At 41.3% G+C, this 19,803-nt stretch overlaps 3 protein-coding genes across 10 annotated transcripts in view; 1 reads left to right on the top strand and 2 right to left on the bottom strand.

Moving 5' to 3' along the window:
• The window catches only part of bltp3b (bridge-like lipid transfer protein family member 3B), a 34,262-nt gene extending 27,463 nt beyond the window's left edge, over positions 1-6,799 (bottom strand). For 3 of the 7 annotated variants that reach the window (XM_078281481.1, XM_078281478.1, XM_078281477.1), the window contains exon 1: positions 6,417-6,797. In XM_078281481.1, the coding sequence (XP_078137607.1) occupies positions 6,417-6,460 (44 nt within the window). In that variant the 5' untranslated portion in view covers positions 6,461-6,797. Of the gene's footprint in view, positions 1-6,416 lie in introns of all 7 variants that reach the window. The other 4 variants (XM_078281476.1, XM_078281475.1, XM_078281479.1 and 1 more) reach the window with 3 other exon arrangements.
• A 1,747-nt stretch (positions 6,800-8,546) lies between these two features.
• Positions 8,547-12,785, top strand: ckap4 (cytoskeleton associated protein 4). Its single transcript, XM_078243156.1, has 2 exons — positions 8,547-9,006; positions 11,173-12,785. Exons 1-2 carry the CDS (start codon positions 8,689-8,691, stop codon positions 12,385-12,387), a joined length of 1,533 nt encoding a protein of 510 aa, XP_078099282.1. The 5' UTR covers positions 8,547-8,688; the 3' UTR covers positions 12,388-12,785.
• Positions 12,786-13,720: 935 nt separating this feature from the next.
• Positions 13,721-19,288, bottom strand: ikbip (IKBKB interacting protein). 2 transcript variants are annotated; one of them, XM_078243158.1, is made up of 4 exons: positions 18,943-19,288; positions 18,749-18,866; positions 14,954-15,175; positions 13,721-14,423 (listed from the first exon to the last, which is right to left on the bottom strand). In XM_078243158.1, the coding sequence occupies exons 1-4, from the start codon at positions 19,146-19,148 to the stop codon at positions 13,857-13,859; spliced, it is 1,113 nt and encodes a 370-aa protein (XP_078099284.1). In that variant the 5' UTR covers positions 19,149-19,288; the 3' UTR covers positions 13,721-13,856. The 2 variants fall into 2 exon arrangements, with proteins under 2 accessions (XP_078099284.1, XP_078099283.1); XM_078243157.1 differs by lacking the exons at positions 13,721-14,423; positions 14,954-15,175 and adding an exon at positions 15,324-16,979.
• Positions 19,289-19,803: the final 515 nt, after the last annotated feature.

The raw sequence follows: 19,803 nt of genomic DNA on the forward strand, positions 1-19,803 counted from the left end.
GTATCAAGGCACTCTTTCAGTTAGAGACCAGTTGACAGAACCAACAGACAGCCACAGAAGCTTATAAGATGCCTGTGGTAAATGTGAAACACTGAGACAATCCAACAAATTAAATTAAATGACATTTAAAAAAAAAAAAAGAAAAAAGGTACGAAAACATCAGCTCTTTTGTTGTTTAACATTTCTTACTTCATTTTAAAACAAGCCTCTTGTAATGTAATCCAATATTGTTGATCTCAAAATATATTTGTATTGGCTTGTCAGAGATGAAATGTTCTTTATCCCTTTATTGCACTTCTGTTAGGCCAGCAGCTCTGCAGTGCTTGCAGGCTGGCTGCCTACAGTGTGGGTGTTGGTAAATCAACTTTAAAACGTAAAACAACCCAACCTAAAAATAACAACACCCGTGTGTGTGTGTGTGTGTGTGTGTGTGTGTGTGTGTGTGTGTGTGTGTGTGTGTGTGTGTAAACCTTTGCTTAATTACCAGGCAGTTGTCTACGATCTTTACTCTATTATATTTGCGTTAAATAATATCATCTTGAGGAATCTTCTGTTGGACTGAAGGTAGATCATGTGAACCATTTACAACTTTCTGTTGGATCCGACGGTTTGCTTATTTAGTGTTTTTTAAAAGAGCATATTACAAAGTCCAGGTGTCTTTATTGGCAAATCTTTCAGTTGTTTTATTATTAGGAGGGCTCACAGCTATAAAAAGGATTTGATCAAGGGTTACCAAATGCCAATGTTGTTGTGCAATGAAGCAAGAAGTATTTCAACCAAAAAGGTTTTCAGCATTTATACATTTACATAAGTCCAGCAAGAAACATACAATGACATTGGTTACCATGCTTTTCACGATGAAGGCAGTTAAAGTTTATGAAAACCTACTTCAAATTAAGTCTAGTTCCACTGATATAATATGGCTCCAACAACCTACAGCAATAAGGTGGGACAACAGTCTGCAAATCATTCTCTGTTGCTTGTAAAGCTTATCGCTGCGAGCGCAACAAGTGACTGAAGGTGACGTTGATGAGCTTATCAAAATTGTAATCAACTCATCTCTCCACTGGATTTTAGCAGCTGGCACCATTAAGAGTGATTTCCATCATTCATCATGTTAAGAAAAGGCACAAACATGTTGATGTCTGCACTTTCCTGCTTTATGACTCTGCACTGCTCTGATATTAAAGCTCTTTGCAAAGTGTGTGTTGCGGAAATACATTACGCAGCCCTAACAGAACAGTTATTAAAAAGACTGCGTCATCTCAAGGTTATCATCAAGAGGGCTTATATGAATTACCAGCCTACATACCAGCACAAGTGCAAAGACACACATACACAGCTGTGCACAAACACCAACAAAACACCTACGCACACGTCAACAGGGACAACAATTCAACAACACACAGGCATCCTGTCAAAGTGCAGCAAGTTTATATTGGCAGCTAAGGCCCAAGAGTCCTGGAATATTCACGCCAAGTCTGTAGAGACGGGGCAAAGCTCGGCGTAAAGGAGATAACAATCCAAGACATCGGTTACACAGCAGCAGAGGATGCTGGCCTGGAGAGACCCTGGTGGTCAGATGTCACACGAACAGAATTGCACACACACAAGTACTTTAACGGCTACACACTGACGAGACACCCACAGCAAGGGAGTCAGTCGTGACTCATGCCATAATAGCCTTCCCACCAGCAGAGAGCGATAACACTGGAAATAGTGGAGTTCATCACTTCTGTGCATCATCATACAGCTACTGCAGGATGGAAAGAGTCAAACGCAAGAGCTCAAACGGACTCATCTTTCAAACCGCAATGGGCACTAAATCTCAGAACAGAAGTGTTGTATGTGCACATAAATGCTAGCACTTTTGAAACACTGGCCTTACAATCCCTTGAGCTCAACCACAGCTGACTCAGAGTTGAAAATGGCTCCCTAAACTAAACTGTCTCCTCTCTACTGATTGAAAATTGAATGGATGAAATTCTTGTGGGATCAGTCAGCGGTCCTAAGATTTCCAATAACCAAATGCATCATCTTTATTACATCATACGACCTGTGATGGTTTCCTGCATGTCTTCCCCTTCTCTCTCCCCTTTCATATCTGACCTGTCCTGTCTATTAAAAGGTGGAAAAAAATATGCTAAAAGCACCACTGACAGGATAAAAACTGAGTATTGGACTTTAATGTTACACAGAGAGGAGAAATGAGCGGGGTTATGCTCAAGCCATTGTGTCAACTCGCCTATGACGCTCCGACTTAACCCCAGAAATGGACCTTGCATACCAGCATGAATATAAGCCTAATCAGTAAGTACATTTTTATTGGCCCCTAAACAAATAGTTTTTGTATTAGTGGTTATCAAATAACGACAATAGCGCAAGTAAATTGTTATATTTTATCTTAATTTACATTGTATAAACGCATCATGAACACTCTCACAGATGAGTTCAAGTTCATCCTGAAAGGGGAGGCTAAAATCTCCCAGGTCACGAACACTTGCCATTAGAAGCTAGTGATAATTTTTTCCCCCATTCTTAGGGGTAGGGCTGGGTATCGTCCAACAATTTTGGATACCGGTACAAATTAGACTGGCGGTAGCCGGTGATTTGATTTCGCCCTGCAGCTCAGGCTGGAAACCTGTACGTTTAGTTATCCTGCTTCCGTTCACAATTATGTGGGAACCAATCACTAACTGGCTTATCCACCTGGCGCGCTATTGGCCGGTTTAAAACGATGACGATAGAGAAGCGACCAAGCAGCTTTTTGTTTACATTCAACAAGCCGGCCACCGAAGCGCAGCACTCCACAGCAGCAATCTGTTGATGCCGCTGTCGCTGCTACGTCACCCGGATCGTTGGTCTGATTGGTTGAAGGACTATTCAATTACGTACAGAGTCATTTTGAACTATGCCCGTTGATCACGCCTCTTGTGCAGAGAAAATACAGAGCAGACTCCCCCAGACTAATGTTCAATCTTAAAAGATTGAGCTTGGTCTGGTGATAGCAAGACTAGGTACAAATACCAATACCATGACTTTGATACCGGTTCCTTAACGATACTTTTTTTCGATACCAATTTTATGAAACAAAAAGAAATTACATTACGGCACAAATCTTTTTATTCATTTTTCAGCTCCTAACATGCGAGTTCGTCTCTGTGCGTAACATTTCTTTTTTCTCCTGCATGTCTCTACGACGTGTAACGTTAGAGAGCCAATCACAAACATTATTAGATCTTGGTAGAAGCATGCTGCGTGCTAATAGGCTCACTAACGCTGATGAGATTTACTCCTTAGGTATTGAAAGTGGGTATTGAATGACGAGGCATTTTTCCGATACTCAAGACGCAATTCGGTCGGTGTGTTAGGTTGTCTATCAACAGCCTGCATATGCACATCAAGCAAATCTCCCTCTCCCACTCAATATTTTTACATTCCCCTCTGACTGAGGATGTGAAGTATGCTGTCTACAGTTTTCAGGACTGTTGCGCTGGGGTCTTGCGACAGAAATAAGCAGCCATACTCTGTAATCAGGGTGTTATGGAATGGATATAGGAAGTCGTCATTTCAAAGCACAAATACATTTTAAGGACCCCAAACGCCATAAATAAGGTGAGAAACAACAGCGTGTGACATTTTTTGGTTCCGTAAAAAAAAAAGAAGAAAAATCTTGCAACATCACTTTGGATGGCTTTTAGAGATGACTAATGTTTCCATCTAGCTAAAGAGAAAACACACTGTGAATAAATGTGTGATTAACCGATAAGTCGATCAACCATTTCGAAAATTGATCAATTGATTTAAGTCATTCTTCAAGATAAATCCAGCTTCTAAAACGTGAGGATTTGCTGCTTTTCTCTTCTTTATATATCTTGGGATTATGAACGGTTTGTCAGACAAAACAAGACATTAATCATGCACCTTGAGCGAAGGGAAAGTACCTTTTACACTTAATCGACAAAACAATTTATCATGAAAATTATTGACAGATTAATCAAAAATAAGCAGAGAGAATGTGACCATTATCTGTCTTTGCGTTTGTCTGTGTGTGTAATAATAGGATCTCGCTCTGTCTGGCTGTGGGCCAGGGTCCTGTCGATAATCTAAACTGGTCTGTAATGCAGACAAACACACACCTTGACATCTAATCACCCCCAGGGGCTACCTGAGTTCGACCTTCTTCATCAATGCACTCTCATGTTAGGAAAACACAGAACAAATGGAAACCAACATGTCACTTAATAATAACAAACTCATCCTCGCACATGAAAAAGGGATACACAATGCTTCGTCTGAAGGTTCCCATTGTACAAAATAAGATCCTTTCATCTAGTTTACTATGTTATGCATGCCTCAGTGCACATGTCTTGGCCAGAGGAGAAACAGCCATTGCAGACTTCTGAGTCAATGAGCTGTAAAGATGGTGCTGCAGCCTCACTCTATCAGGCTTGTCCTGGTCACAGACAGTATTGGACAGACATGTGTCCTCTGCAACCGTTAAGCATGGAGGCTGAGCAGACATGATGACACCTACAACACAACCTGTTGATGCGTAAGCACACCTACAGTGTGTATGATTCATCTAGCCAGCAGTGCAAACTATTCCTGGCTGATGCTGACTAGGCAGCAACTGAGCACACAGAATCTTCAACCCATCCTCGAACTAAATCATCCAAGCATGCATTATACTCTAATTTGCAACCATATTATAGTATATAAAAGGTGATGCTGATTTGGCTTTCTGACACAAGCACTTTCACCGTGACATCATTGCACCGAGCGGCTCAGGATTGGCTGACTGTCGACAGGTCAGCTTCCGCTCACACCAGACCAATCAGGCCAGGACAAGGAAGATCACATGACAAGCCCAAAGACAGATGACATCACTACTCTCCTAGCCACGTCCTGTCAATGGTGATGCTAATGCTGCTGAGGGCATGCACAGTCATGTGCGGAAACACATATGCATTGCCACAACACACAGAGACACACACACACACACACACAATTTAAGAGTACTAGGACAATGAAGGACATGCCACTGAAGGTTGTGTGTCTGAAGGGAGACAAATGGCATTGTGTAAGGATATGGAGGACAAAGCAATCCTAACCACCATTAAGGTATTAAGTGGCTAATTAATCACAACTCAAATCATCCCAAATACTTTTCTCCCCAAGCACAATCTTTGTGTTTTCTTTTACCAAGAACACAAGCCTGTCCACCTGCATACTGATGAGATTTTCAAAGACTTAGTCATCTGTGAGCTGCAATATGAATGTGACAACTGTCATTTCTTATACTCCATGTAAGCACTGTCCACCTTTGAGTTTAATATACTGCCACTATCATTATTATTCAATACACTCTTCTGTTTGAATGTGCTCTATTATAGGTCAGTAGCAGGTTAGTAGAGGTAAGGAAAACAGTGTGTGTCAATGTTTCAAGCTCTGCTGCTGGAACAAAACAAGGAAGTAGTCCATTGAAAGTCCCTTGAGGGGCAGCGGAAAATTAATAAATAATGCATGTAAAGCGGGTGGAGCTGCATGATGCCCATAACAGCAAGACATAAAAAAGGGGGCCTTACATATCAAGTGGTAGCGCCATTAAACAGATCATGAACCACTATCAGGTTAATTTATCTCTAGATACATAAAAGGGTGCTTACTGTTGCCAAGAAAAGCTGTCAATTGTGTTTGATTAAGATGACAGACACGGCACATTTCCCTCCCTCATGATTTTGTGTTGTGTGCTGATGGTACATGTGGACTATGTGATGTCTCTGATAAGGAGGCACAGTGGTGAAAAGACCGGATATGCAGGGTTTAAACATGTGTCAAGAAACCTGCACCTCGCTGAGTTGCCCTTGAGCCAGTGCAAACCCTGGGCTTTGCCTTCACATTTGTCGAAATATTAATGTCAAATTAGAGTCTAGTTATCTCATAATAATGTGACTTATATTGCAGTCAGTGTGCTTTCCAGCTACGAGTAATTTAGAGCATAATTTGCCTTTAGGGGAACGCTGAGATTGTTGTTTAAAACAATCTGATTCAACCACTGACTGGTCAAACCTGTTCAGGCAAAGTGTTAAGGGATTAGCGCTTCACCAGCTAATACCCCAGTGTTATGTTAGCAAGTTAGCTGCCACTAGCAACGTCTCAGGCAGTGAGGGTTAGCTACGTCAACTGAAAACGCAGCGGACAGTCTGACAGACAACAGGGGTGCGAGCTAACTTACTAAACGGCCAGAGGAGACGTCTCCATTCATGCTCAGACGATAACATTTGGTTTTTGTCTCGTTTGTAACGTTAAATTAAAATGTTGGTAAAAACTAGCTAACGTCTGTCTGACAGTTAAATCCCCTCCGCCGTCCGTTTCTCTCCACTCCCTGTCCGCTAACACCGTTCAGGACTGACCTGGAGAGATGCTTCAGGATCTGCTTCTTGATGAGCCCAGCCATGGCCGCACAAATCCAATATCCGAGCCTCCGCTGGATAGCTGTCTGAGCTAGCTGGCTAGCCTAGCCGCTAGCTTTTCCCACTCGAGGTATAAACACACACAGCTTAAATTATCACTCCCGTGTCAGTCTTCATTTTTACGGTGTTCCCGCTTCTTTCTCTGAGAGATGAGGGAGTGAGGGCAGAAAGACAGCATTTCAGACGTCCGCGTGACAGCCGGGCTCGTAGACATATCACGTTAGGCCATGTCATGCAGATATACTGATAAAGCTCCAAAACGTTGTAGATCTCTGCAATATCATACACCGAACACCTGGACAGCGCGTCGGAGGAACAGCGTCTGTTGTCACGGCGTCTAGGCGGGGCATTTTGATGCGTTCAGTGTGTGCTGGGAAACCCGTCAACTTAGAGCTATGGATAGGGATTAACGTGGGTGTTTACATTTATAGAGTTAGTGGAATCATTTGAATACTGTTGTATACTCAAATAATTGATTTAAAAAAGACTACTGTTGGTTTATAAAGCACTGAATGGTTTGGGGCCAAAATACATTTCTGATCTTCTGATTACCACCAATTAAAAAACCAAATTAGCAAAACAAAAGCCCAACTTTACTGTCTTAATGTCTTTTCTAAACTTCTACCTGAATGCATATGTGTACTGTTTATTTTTATTTTTATGTTGAACCATGTTTAGTCTGCTATTAGCGTAGTACTGATCTGCCTTTGACAGGAAGATGCTTTAAAAATGTATTGTAAATTAAAGTTATAATGGTTTTACATGTATTTATTGTTTAAGAATAACAGTCTGACATTGTATGCATTTGTCTATAACGTTACTGCATTGTGGATATGGCTGCAGTACGTTTTCTGTGTTGTCACGGTTTGCTCTCACCATAAAACCTTTTAGTGACATCTAGTGTTCAAACCGAGGATGTAAACATGCTTTGGGCTATACATACAGTAGTCTCGCATTGCCAGACCTTCCTCAGGCTATGTACATAATAACAAGAATAAGCATGATAACTAGAAAACTTAATTTTCTAATAAATGTTAGAGAATTGTTTTGCACATCAGGATATAAAAAAGTATACAGAAATATTATAACAATTCAATTGGTGATGTAATAATAAGGCCATCATAAATTATCTGAATATCATACACAAAATATTGGTGTTTTGTTTTTTCATTGATGTACTGTTAAGGACAATTACTGTAGGAGAACATTGTGTTAATTTACTTGCAAACACAATTCAGGAGAAAAGGATTCATTAACATTTATAATGAATGAAATGCAATTAAAACGACTTGGAGTTTTTACATTTTTGTCAGTGGACATTAAAGCTGTGAGTTTAGTTGATGTGTCTGATGAGTCTGTGTTGAGATGTAACCAGAGGAGTTAACAGCAGCCTGCAGAATGCCACGTATGAAAGGAGGAGCAAACAAGAGGGAAGAAACAGCCCCTCCCTGCACTGCTCTGCTTCAGTATTAACTTGTTGCAGGAAGTTTGCATCAGTCTTCAGTGTTTTAGAATTAGGCTGTAACAGCATTAGACCTAAGTCGTAGTAAAACAAAGGTATAATCGACGGTTTTATGTCACTGACATAGATTGATAGACTCTAAAACAATGATGCACTGTTGGTACAACGTTTTGTCCCAAGGTGCATCTTTTGTTTTGTTTTGTATTAGATTTTTGTATTAGATTAGAGACATTTTCTCACTCCAAGTTAAGTGAAATTAAGCTTATGTTCATTTTGATCCTGTGGAACACTTTGAAAACTCACTAAAGATGCCTAAACCATCTTTTAGGAAATATCACTGCTGTTGCACCGGAGAGAGATGCTGCTGCAGAACTTTATTCTGTTTTTTGGATGTATGATAACAAAAATAAAAAAAAATACAATGACAGATCTAGTTTCTAATGTAAGAAATTAGAGCATAATCACCAAAAAGTATAAGAGTAGTAGAAATCATTCATTGTCTCCTGGTGTGTTATGTCATTAAAGTTGACCTACAGAGCCTGGAGTTAAACATGGGACAGCCCCCATCCGCATACCTCAACTCAACAAAAAAAAAAAAAAGCCCCCAGTGGAAAGACACGACGCGCTCGCTGATACGCTGCTGGTCCAGTTAGTGGGCCTGGACTGGAAACATACTCCATCCATCCACGACTGCAAAACCAGCAGCTCTCACATCACACACACATTTATCTCAGCGAGCTCCCATTCACGATGACTGCGAAAAACCGACACAAGAACAGCTCGAGCGAGAAGAGCGCCGCATCCAGCCAAGATGATGCGTCGAAGAAAAGCCAAAAGAGCACCAGTAACGGGCTGAGTGGCCCCGGACCTCAGGGGCCACGATCAGGCAGCTGCCTCGGCTTTGTTGCGAACCTAGTGTTTTATATCACGTTAATAGGCGCTGCAGGGTTTGCTGCGGTTTATTTACAGCAAGTTGTGGAGGAAATGCGACAGACAAGCGCCAGGCATGAGGAGAGCGCACGGCAAAACGCGGAGTTGAGCGGAAAACTTGAGAGCGTCGTTCAACAGGTAGGGAGACAATAAGAAGTACGAACTGATTTTCAATTACATTAGCAGGGGTTCCCAAACTTTTTCCACAACTCCCTGTGAAATACAAACTATGCTTAGGCAATGCATATCATTGTTTTTGTTAGACATTACATAATCCATTCGTCCATATAGGCCTAGTTGTTGCACTGGATGTACTCTTATTGGGGGCTGGGTGGTAAACCACAGTGATGGATTTCATTCAGAAAACGTCCAATAAGAAGCCTAAACAATAAAAAGTTTTAGACCTGGTGAAAATGAATCTTTTCTTCATTATTTTCTATCTTGTAATGTTTTCTTTTGTTTACGAACAATAGATATAAGCGTGTGTGTGTGTGTGTGTGTGTGTGTGTGTGTGTGTGTGTGTTAGGATGCTGCAGTGTAGATAATGATGATGAGTTGACATTGGCTCTCGCAGGGCAAGGGACACCCTCCCTTTTGTATTATAAAGTACAGAAATATGTCTGACCATCAATCATCTTTTGCAGGAGTAAACAAGGGTTTGTAAGTAAATACATGTCCATGTTCAGTTTCTATAGGCCTACATGCAAACAAAAACATCTACTATCTTATATAACTGAAGTCATCTCCCTTTTTCATTCGTTCTCTACTCACTTCCTGAATGAAATACTGTGTATCTATAACCAATGTAAATAATATTATATAACTCATAATAGTACTGAGGTGCGATGATTGCATTATGAATATTTACCAAGGTGTTCACACTGCAGTCATATCAAAATAATTAACTTTTTTACTGCACCACCTTTTCTTAACTATAAAGGTTTTTTACCCCACCACAAAAGTACTCTTTTCATATACTCTTCAAATATGGAAAGTACTAGTAAGTGGACCTTTAGTTAAGATACGTTTGCCACACTATTCCTAAAGTCAAGACATTTTAACTTCCATGGTCATCTACACTTTCAAATATTACACATTTGCTGAATATGTGTACCGTTTTTTTTAATGTTGAACCATGTTTAGTCTGCTATTAGCGTAGTACTGATCTGCCTTTGACAGGAATATGCTTTAAAAATGTAATGTAAATTAAAGTTATAATGGTTTTACATGTATTTATTGTTTAAGAATAACAGTCTGACATTGTATGCATTTGTCTATAACGTTACTGCATTGTGGATATGGCTGCAGTACGTTTTCTGTGTTGTCACGGTTTGCTCTCACCATAAAACCTTTTAGTGACATCTAGTGTTCAAACCGAGGATGTAAACATGCTTTGGGCTATACATACAGTAGTCTCGCATTGCCAGACCTTCCTCAGGCTATGTACATAATAACAAGAATAAGCATGATAACTAGAAAACTTAATTTTCTAATAAATGTTAGAGAATTGTTTTGCACATCAGGATATAAAAAAGTATACAGAAATATTATAGAATATTATAACAATTCAATTGGTGATGTAATTGCTGAATATGGAACAAAATATATTTTGAATATGCAAACAACAAACAAAATATCTAGTTTAGCATATTCAGTTAGTGTAATATTTGAACGTTTGAGGGTAAATTATAAAATTGAGACGACCGTGAAAGTTCATTCTTGACCTAAGGAATTATAGTACTTTTACAAAATAATGTTAACTCAAGATCCACTTGCAAGCATTTTCCTGAGCTTTCAACCACATCGCATAGTCTTCATCAGTAAATGGATGTGTCTGAGTTGACTGAGCCAACTCCGTGACAACTGAGGCTACTCAATTCACTGATGAAGACCATGAGGCCATTGAAAGCTCAGGAAAAGGTGGTGAGGAAGATTCTTTCAAACTGCAAAATCGAGGCACTTTTGTCAGTAAGTAGTTTGTTTTGTAACTGCAATAACATGATAATAAAATAAAACGGTGTGGATACATCACTCTCCAGTGAATACCATGTACCCCCAAATTTGGTAATTTAGATTTTTTTGAAGAAATGCTTTGGGTTAAGAAAATTAAACTATTTAAAAAGTCTGTGTTTCTTAGCTCCTAAAAAAAAATTGAGTTTTCGGACACATGCATGGGACAACTGGCATTTATTGTTTTGGCGTGCATCATAACAAGTGTGTATACAAGTGTTTGACTATTTCCGGCAGATGTTAAAATGGATTCAAATCTGATGCTGTATATATGTATTCTGCCTTGTTGCACAGGTGGAGTCTCTGAGTAGTGTTGTGGACGGGCTGGAGTCATCCCTAGGGGTTACACGGGTGGAGATGGAGGGGGCCATCAGCCGGATGAAGAGGGGCGAGGTGGAGACGAGGAGGGTAGAGGAGGCCCTTCAGAGGCTCCAGAATGATCTACTTAGGGACCTATCAGAGGGCATCAACGAGGTGAAGGAGGCCCGAGAGAGGGACTTCTCTTCTCTGGAGACGACTGTGGAGGAACGTCTGGCTGAGGTGAGTCAGTCCATCACAGCCAGCGTGGCCGAGTTCACCGAAGCTCAGGGCGAAACGCAGAGCCAGCTGGCTGATCTCAAGGCCCGCCTGGAGGACATGGAAGACCCTGCGCTCATCAAACAGGAGCTCTCTGCCATTGTGGATGCTGTAGCTGAAATCAAAACAGCCAAAGAGGAAGCTGATGCCTCATCTGATTCATTCAGGGAGCAGGTAGGTGCTGTGAGGTCAGAGCTCCACACCCGTAACCAGGAAGTAGCCTCACTGTCCCAGGAAGTTGAAACAGTGAGGTTAGTCTTGCAAGAGACTATTGGAAATCTGAGGCAGTCCCTGTCTGCAGCAGAGGCTGATGTCAAGGCACTGAAGGACAAAAGCATGACACTGGAGAACGGCGTGGAGCAGGCCGCTGATACTGCTGGTCGCGCGGAGAAGGAGGTCAACGCAGCAGTCGCTCAGTTCCAGAAAAGATCAGACGACCTGGAAGCCAGAGTTAAAACATCGGAAGAGAGCGGAGATTCGCTGTCAGCATCAGTATCAGACATCACCTCCAAAATGGAATCCCTATTCGCCAAATACGACAGCCATGAAAGCACTCTGGCCGCACAGGGGCAGGCTGTGGAGAAAGTCAAAACTGGCGTGGAGCAGGAGATGGAGGAACTGAAAAGCAGTTTTGGGGAGCTCCAATCCAACATGGCTGCTCTGGGCGGCGCCCAGACCAAGCTCCTGTCCAAGGACTCCAGCCTGGGTCAGCTTGTGGTGGACTTGGAGAACAGACTCACTGCTCTGGAGGACAGCAGCAGCAGCAGCATAAAGCCAGAGCAGCTACAGAGCTTAAGAAGCATGGTAGATGGCTTGGAAAGCAAAGCAGCCAAGTTAGAAGGCCACGATCAGGCTATTTCTGCTCTTCAGAAAGCTCTGCAGGAGACTACACAGACACTGGCAGGTTTATCTATTGACAAGGAGGAAAAGTAGGGAGTTAGAGTTTGCAATGTCACATCAGGATACCCAAACACGGACAATGATGATTCCCAAAGGGTGACCATAACCCACTTACTGTTTTCGTGAAGAGATGTTTCTCATGTTTGACGGTTGATGTCACGATGTTGAACATTTTAGCAGAAAAGTAGCCAGTGTGAGGAGTTAGGTCAGGAGGGAGAGGCAGAGCTGTATTGCTGATCTGTGAATTCAAATCCACATTCATTCTGCACTGTAGTTATTTTTTGTTCCTAATGTTTTATTTTGTTAAATTTTCTGTGCCAAGGCTGTTTCTTTTTAAAAACCAAGCTAATGCAATAATAAGCTCTTTTGGAGCACTTCTTTGTTTACTCACGTGTTTTTTTACAAGAATAAAAACTCTTTTTGACCTAAAACTGTGAAAAAACTTTTTTCTTGGTGCGAACTATGACTTGTGGTTTACATCATGGGTAATACATTGATTGTATTGGGTGGAAATGAAACTGAAAACTAATTGATAGGTGTGAAGGGCTGCTAAAATCAAACAGGAATTACGAGTTTTTTAAACAACAAATGATCCTCTCAAATAAAGCACAATTTATTAAGCAGGACCACATTATTTATAATCTCTGACAAGGTATATTACGCATGTAAAACTTTGCTGTGGAGTCGAGCAGATGATGTTCCACATCATTAAGACTTAATACCACGTTCTGAGCTCTTTAATCTGTAAACAGCAGTAACATGTCATTTTCCTCTTTCAGGTGTTCGGCAGAAATGTGCTTCCTCGTTGAACACCCAGGGCTGCAGTTGTGTTTTGAACCATTTAATGAATGTAGCGCGGACAGCAAATGCAAGGAACTACTCTTACAACATAGCTTTGGTTAAAAAATAAACTGGAATCTCGAGTTTTAAAACACCTCATTGGTTAAGGTGACTTTTTCTTGGCCAGGACCAGTAACTGTAGCTATAGCCTAGTAACATAAGTAGCCATTACCCTCTTTTTCCAGTCTGCTAGCTGTAGCTTCATATTTACCGTAAAGACATGAGAGTTGAGTCTGTAACTCTCGGCAAAAAAGTGAATGTGTATTTCCCAAAATGTCAAAACTATTCCCCCATGCCAATATTTTGTGCCCATACTAAATGCCTACATAAATTTCCATATGGATGCCAAAATATATGTCTACATTTCCGCCACATTGCCACAACCTCCGACACCACCAATACACATGGAAAGCTCAAGCAAACTTTAAAAACATGTTACATTAAGGAATGCTACCAGACTAGCTGCCAGATTGTTCACACTCGTACTTCTTAATGGGTTACCAGCTTTGTGCTTTTTTGTAAAAAGTTTCATATTTATTTAATTTGTAATGAAAAGATTTATTTCAGTAAAATGTTCAAACAGTAGTATGACAGATGTAATTGCTGATAAAAAGCCAAAAGAAGATAACCTTGATCTGGAGGTTGTTGAAGAAGTGTGTTCCTCATGTTGGCCGGTGCATCTCTCTAATATCAGACATATCAGCTATTTCACTAACCTGTTTAGTTGTAACACTTAAATCTCCCTCTACTGCAGTGAGGTTAGCCAGTGTCTGTCTAAGCTCAGCAACCTCCTGCTCTCTCTTCATAAGATCCTCTGCTAGTCTTCCTATCCGCAGAGTCAGGTCTGACAGCTGAGGCTCAAACGCCCCGAAGTCTCTCTTAATAGCAGCAACTTTTGGTTTAAGGTCGCTGGCAAAAGTCACTGTTTTTATCAGACGAGCTCTGCCGCTCTCTAGCTCTCTCAAGCGCTCTGAGATCTGTTTGTCAGCGGCGGTGAGTTCAGGGATGCGCCTGCGGAGCTGCTCTATGGCCTCAGTGTTGCGTTCGGACACAGCGCGGAGATTTGAGACCCGGTCAATGCTGCTGACCAGCACATCCCCGATGCGTTTGATCATGTTTTGCTCCACCTGCGCGGTCTTGTCGTCCAGCGCCGCCAGCTGAGTCAGCAGAGACTCCAGCTCAGACTGCAGGCCGTCCATCCTGCGCACATCTGTCCTCACTGACGCCACCTTCAGGGGACACAGAGAAGAACAGATGCTAAGAAACTAATTTTCAAATAGCAACAAGAAAAATGTATTTGTTTCAGATGGGGTCTGCAACAGAAAAATGATTTCACCTCTGCAACATGAGTCCCGCAGAGATTTTATATATTCATGCTGATTAAATTCTAATGTTAGATCTCTTCTACGGCCACTGAAGGTTATAATGAATAAATAACAGCAGCAAACAGATATTTACTTCATACACTACAAACCAGGATATTGAGTTACACATTTTATGACTCCTGGAAAACAAAGTGACAAACTTTTGTTGCATTTAGAGCTGCAATGCTTAACCCATCGAGAGAAGATGAATCGTTTGCCATCAATTGTAAGGATTTAAAACTTTTCTGTGTCTTATGTGACAGTAAACTGAGAATCTTTGGATTTTTTGACAGTTGATAGAACAAAACATGACATCAGAAGAAGTCATGCCCAATCACCTTGGGCTCTAAGAAATGTTAACATCCATTTTTCACCGTCCAAACAATCAGACATACCTTGTTGGCCAAGTCTTTTGCGATGGCTGAGGTGCGCCCTTCGATCTGTCCCACAGCGTCTCTCAGTGAGGTCAGGCTGGTCTGAAGCTGAGCTCGTTTCTCATTCAGCCCAGAGGCCCACTCCTTCAGCCGGCTCACGTCCTGCTCCAGACTCTCTAGCTGGGGCCGCAGAGACCCCCGCTGACCCCAGAGACCCTCCAGCATCAGCTGGACGCTCTCACACTGAAACAGGACATACAGTACATGGATTGGTAGATACAACAGCTGTATGTTTGTGTGTTCAGGAGATGTTAGTTATTTTAAGCAATTATATGTTACAGGACATCTTTTCAGGTTATTTCCCTCTATAAAACAGGAGAGAAACTACTGCCTCAGTACACTTCATTTTTATTCAATATACAAAACAAAGGAGACCTTTTCAATTAAAAGATGTTATTAAATAAGTTCAGTAAAGAAATGATTGCCATGCTTTCAACAGGTGAAACCAAAATCAGATGGAACTATAATAATAATAATAATAATAATAATAATAATGGTTATCAAAAACATTAAGATTTATTGCACATCTACAAAAGCTATTGATGTACCAAATCTAAGACTGACAGAGATGTAGTTTAGGGCTGCAACTCACAATTATTATCTTGATTCATCAATTATTCATTTAGTCTACAAGAATGTCAGTAACTGTGAAAAATGCCCAAGATATTTTCTTAACATACGAGGCGATGTCATGAAATTGCATAATTGATTAATCGACTAATCGTTTTGGATCTAATGCAGTTATATCTGGAAAGACTGGCTTAGATATTGTTGTACAACTATATCCCAGTAATGGGGCATGTAGTATCACTAAAACCTAAATGTGTCACTTCCACATTAAACTAATATTAAAATAAAAAATAAAAAAAACTTGATTTTACTTTAGTGATACAGTGCATGTATACCAGAGTTTATGTTGAAATCAGGGAACTTTTATGCAACGATAGTCATCAATTGTCTGCGCAGGTACACATTTTGAAAGACATTAATACTGAACTTTGATCGCCATTTTACAGCAAAGAGTAAAACAGGGCCACTCCTTTTCCCTAGGTGACTCAATACAATGACATCATTCAGTGAGGTCATCATGTAGAAGTTGAGTTGTCTCATCTTTTTCCCACTCCTCCTCCACCTCTTCATCATCATCATCATCATCATATTTCCATCCTTCTTCCTCCAAAGTGTCAGAGTCCTTTTGGCTGTCGGCTGTAGTTTCCCTTAGCACCATGGTGAGTTCACGGACAGCCTCTTTAACCACGGACAACTCATTCTTCATCTTCAGGATGCTGTTGTGAGCCTGCAGAGTGTCCAGCTCCTGTCTGATCTGAATGATTTCATTGAGTGCTTTCAGCATGCTGTCCTCAGTCCCAAACACCTGTAACGTCACCTCTTCCAGGCGTTTTTCTGCCCCACTCAGATCACCCGCCAGCCTCAGGATGGCGCGCACCGCCTCCTCCACCTGAGGCAGGTGCTCTTCACACTCCTGTGCCCGGGGAATGTGCTCCTGGAGCTGGGAGCTGAGCTCGGCCTCCCTCTTGGTCAGGCTGCTGATCTGCTCCTCCAGTTTGTGGATCTGCTTGGTGTTCCAGTCCAGGTGATCCTGTATTTGCTTGGTGTCGTCTCCCTCCGTGCGCTCCAGAGCTCGGGCATTCCTCTTTGTGCTGTCCTCAAGCTCCTCCAACTTCTCCGCCAGTGACCGGGCCCTCCGCTCGGCCTCGTTAACCCGCTCTGTGGCTCCGCCGTGAGCTTCCCGTGACTCGGCCTTGAGGGCAGCCAGGTCAGAGGTGATGGCGGCCAGACGCTCCTGCCACGTCTCCGTCACGTTGAGGAAGTGGGCGTTGACCGTCTGCAGGTCACGGGAGGCGGAGTTCTCGTCGGCCTGCATCACCATGACGGCAGCGTGGAGAGTGGAGATGTCCTGCTGGAGTCGTGTTGCCAGGGAGACGGTGGAGAGCGCCTCCTGTAGGTCATCCTCAGAGGCGGCGAGCTGCAGCCGCAACACAAAACAGGAGGGCTGTTTCTGTGGGAGCTCTATGGTCCTCAGTACTCATATAGAGAGGCCAAGTCCCTCCCCTTCCGGTGGACCGCCATGGGACCTTAACTCGGAAAAAATATGAACGGTAGTGAATGGGGAAAGAAATATTATTTTTTGATCCCGTTTGAATTGAGCCATGAATTACACATGATGTTCTTGATAAATGATAATTTCGCACGTCAAGAAAGTCTCAGTTTATTGTTAAACTGTTGAAGTATAAGACTGTAAAAAAATATGTAATCAGAAAGACTACACACTTCAAAGTCGCATGGATGACGTCTCGCTGAAGCTACGATGTCGGTGTGTATCGTACCAGTGATGTAACGTTACTCAAATGAGCACAGGATCTTGCCTGTTCTTTTGCTTATCTGCTGAAAACACTTGATACTGGATAAAACACATCAGGTAAGATAACGTTACACGTGTTGTGGAACAGAGCTAAGCTAGCTAGCTAGCGAGCAAGTTGAGCATCAAGCTAGGTGACGTAAATTGTGTCAGACGAGAGATGTAGTTCACATGGCTCAATTCAAACCGGACCAAAAAAAAATACTTATTATCTCTCCATTGACTCCCGTTCATATTTTTTTCGAAAGATAGATCCAATGGACTGGAAGTAGAAGGGCGTGACTTCGGCTCTCTATACAGCAGATACAGTAGGAAACAAAGCGCATGCATACACAAAGGCACCGTGTACAATATAAGTCAACTGTGGATGAAAAAGTGTTACAAGAGCACACAAATGTGGATACTATAGATGTATGGGGGGCGCAAGACATTTTTTTTTTTTTTTTTTTTACATTTTCAAAGAACAAAAAGAAAATGAAGCATGCAGAGGGTTTTATATAATGTAAGGCAGTAGATTAATTGTGACCCCCTTAAGCAAAGTCTGCTTGTGAGCCCCAGCATCACAGGTTCTATATATTTAGGAGCTGTAAGTGGTTTTGTCCACAGGTGGTTCCACTTGAATCATTTTTATGGGGCTGAACATTTTAAACTATCCAGAATTTCACAAAAATGCAAAGTTTGTACAAGTTCAAAACAATTTCGTACAGCAAAAAATACAGTATGTTTTTTATCATGTCTTATCATGTGAATCATCTCACTACCCCAAGGTTGGGAACCAGTAATTTACTCACTGTACTCCTACCCCTTCTCCCTAAACCACAACTATCGACCAGAATGATATTCTACTTGTAATTCTAATTTTAAAAGCTAAAAATTTAAACAAACCAATAATTCTTAGGTTTTCACACAAACATGAAGCATAATTTTACCCAAAATACTATAGTAGTATTTAGCTATGCAGAGAGTTTGGGTTTTATTTGTTCAGGTTTTGAAATATCTATCTCTGAGATTTCTGCCCCAACCATAAACACAATTAAATGTAATGGAGGAAATTGAATTTGTGGTGCACAAATTACTGAAAACTAACATTCCCTTTTATTAATAATAGGCCTACAAATAACACACTGTCAGCAGTTTAAGTAGGGAATATTTCTTCAGTAAAGATATATATGCCATTATACACATTAAATTCCATTCACCTCCATTGCATTGGGGTCCCATACACCAATATCTCAAAACGTGGGCACATAAAACCAACATTGTCTGAAAAGCTAGATACCACTAGAGTTGTGAACGTGTCATTTGGGTGAATTGACCCTTTAAAGCTCCATCCCTCAAAGCAGCTTAACATATGTTCCACTTTAAATTAAACGTACCTTTTTAGAAACCTTTAGGACTTCTTCCTCCATGTCGAAGAGACTTGAAGTCTTTCCGTGTAATGACTTGTACTTTTCTTCAATTTCGGAAAACCTTTCATTTTGCTGTAGCACCACCCTGAAACGAAGAGAGACATACACTTCAGTAGAGACAAAAACTCTTTATAACATTAATGCAGATTTTGTTGACTTACCAACTCAGAGCCCCGCATGCTGCAAGCGACAATAAGCACATTATACTTCTTATATCCAAACTCGAAGAGGTTTTATTCGCTCCTGCGTTGTTTCCAGCTTCTGTCTTCACTTTTAGCGCTTCATCTTTGCCATTTGTAGCCGACGTTTCGGACACTTCATCGCTGTGTTTCTGTGACTTCTTCCTCTGTTTTAACTCAGTAGGCATTTTAGCACACGGTTACTTTTACTATGAAAAGGAATTCACCAGGCTTTAACAGTATATAAAAAAAAATCTAACCAGCTATTCGTTACGTTGTGCAATAAAACACTTCTTTCACAGATAAGTTCATAATGCAGGATACTAAAGTAACGTAAAAAGTATAAAATAACGGCTGGGTTTTGCTAATGTTAGCGCTAAAACAATCCTTTTGCTTAACGTTACTCTGTTCCTTGGAAAAATGCCGCCTTCAAATGCTTCTCTTAAGCTCGTATATACAATTACCAACATGATTACTTAGCTAGTAACACACAATCTGTAACAAAAAGCCAGTATTGATGCATTAAATGTATTGATGTTTTATCTTTTAGCTCAAGCCACACAATGGTTTGAAACAAAATTAAAATTTTCAGTCGCTTTTGCCAATTTGTTCCATCGTTGGGCCCCAACCTAAACTCTCATAGTTCCGACAGCGCAAGAAGCCCATTAAACGCCTCAGCCAGCCACGTAAGCGGCTGCCAGCATTATTTAGCTGTTATTTAGTCCTGAATGTGGCCAGACCGGATTAATGATGTCTTTCAAGGAGAAGTTCAAACAATTAATCGGTTAATTAATTACTTGGTGGCCAGAAAATTAAACGGCAACAATTATAAAAAAAGATTAA

The sequence above is a fragment of the Sander vitreus genome, chromosome 23 (genome assembly GCF_031162955.1).
Source record: "Sander vitreus isolate 19-12246 chromosome 23, sanVit1, whole genome shotgun sequence".
NCBI lineage: Eukaryota > Metazoa > Chordata > Actinopteri > Perciformes > Percidae > Sander > Sander vitreus.

Coding starts and splice junctions, on each gene's coding strand:
- ikbip (XM_078243157.1), bottom strand. CDS start 19,148: ATGCCTACTGAGTTAAAACAGAGGAAGAAGTCACAGAAACACAGCGAT. Junction 18,867..18,942: donor GCATGCGGGGCTCTGAGTTG/GTAAGTCAACAA, acceptor TCTTCGTTTCAG/GGTGGTGCTACAGCAAAATG. Junction 16,980..18,748: donor TCCTAAAGGTTTCTAAAAAG/GTACGTTTAATT, acceptor TTGCGGCTGCAG/CTCGCCGCCTCTGAGGATGA.
- ckap4 (XM_078243156.1), top strand. CDS start 8,689: ATGACTGCGAAAAACCGACACAAGAACAGCTCGAGCGAGAAGAGCGCC. Junction 9,007..11,172: donor TTGAGAGCGTCGTTCAACAG/GTAGGGAGACAA, acceptor CTTGTTGCACAG/GTGGAGTCTCTGAGTAGTGT.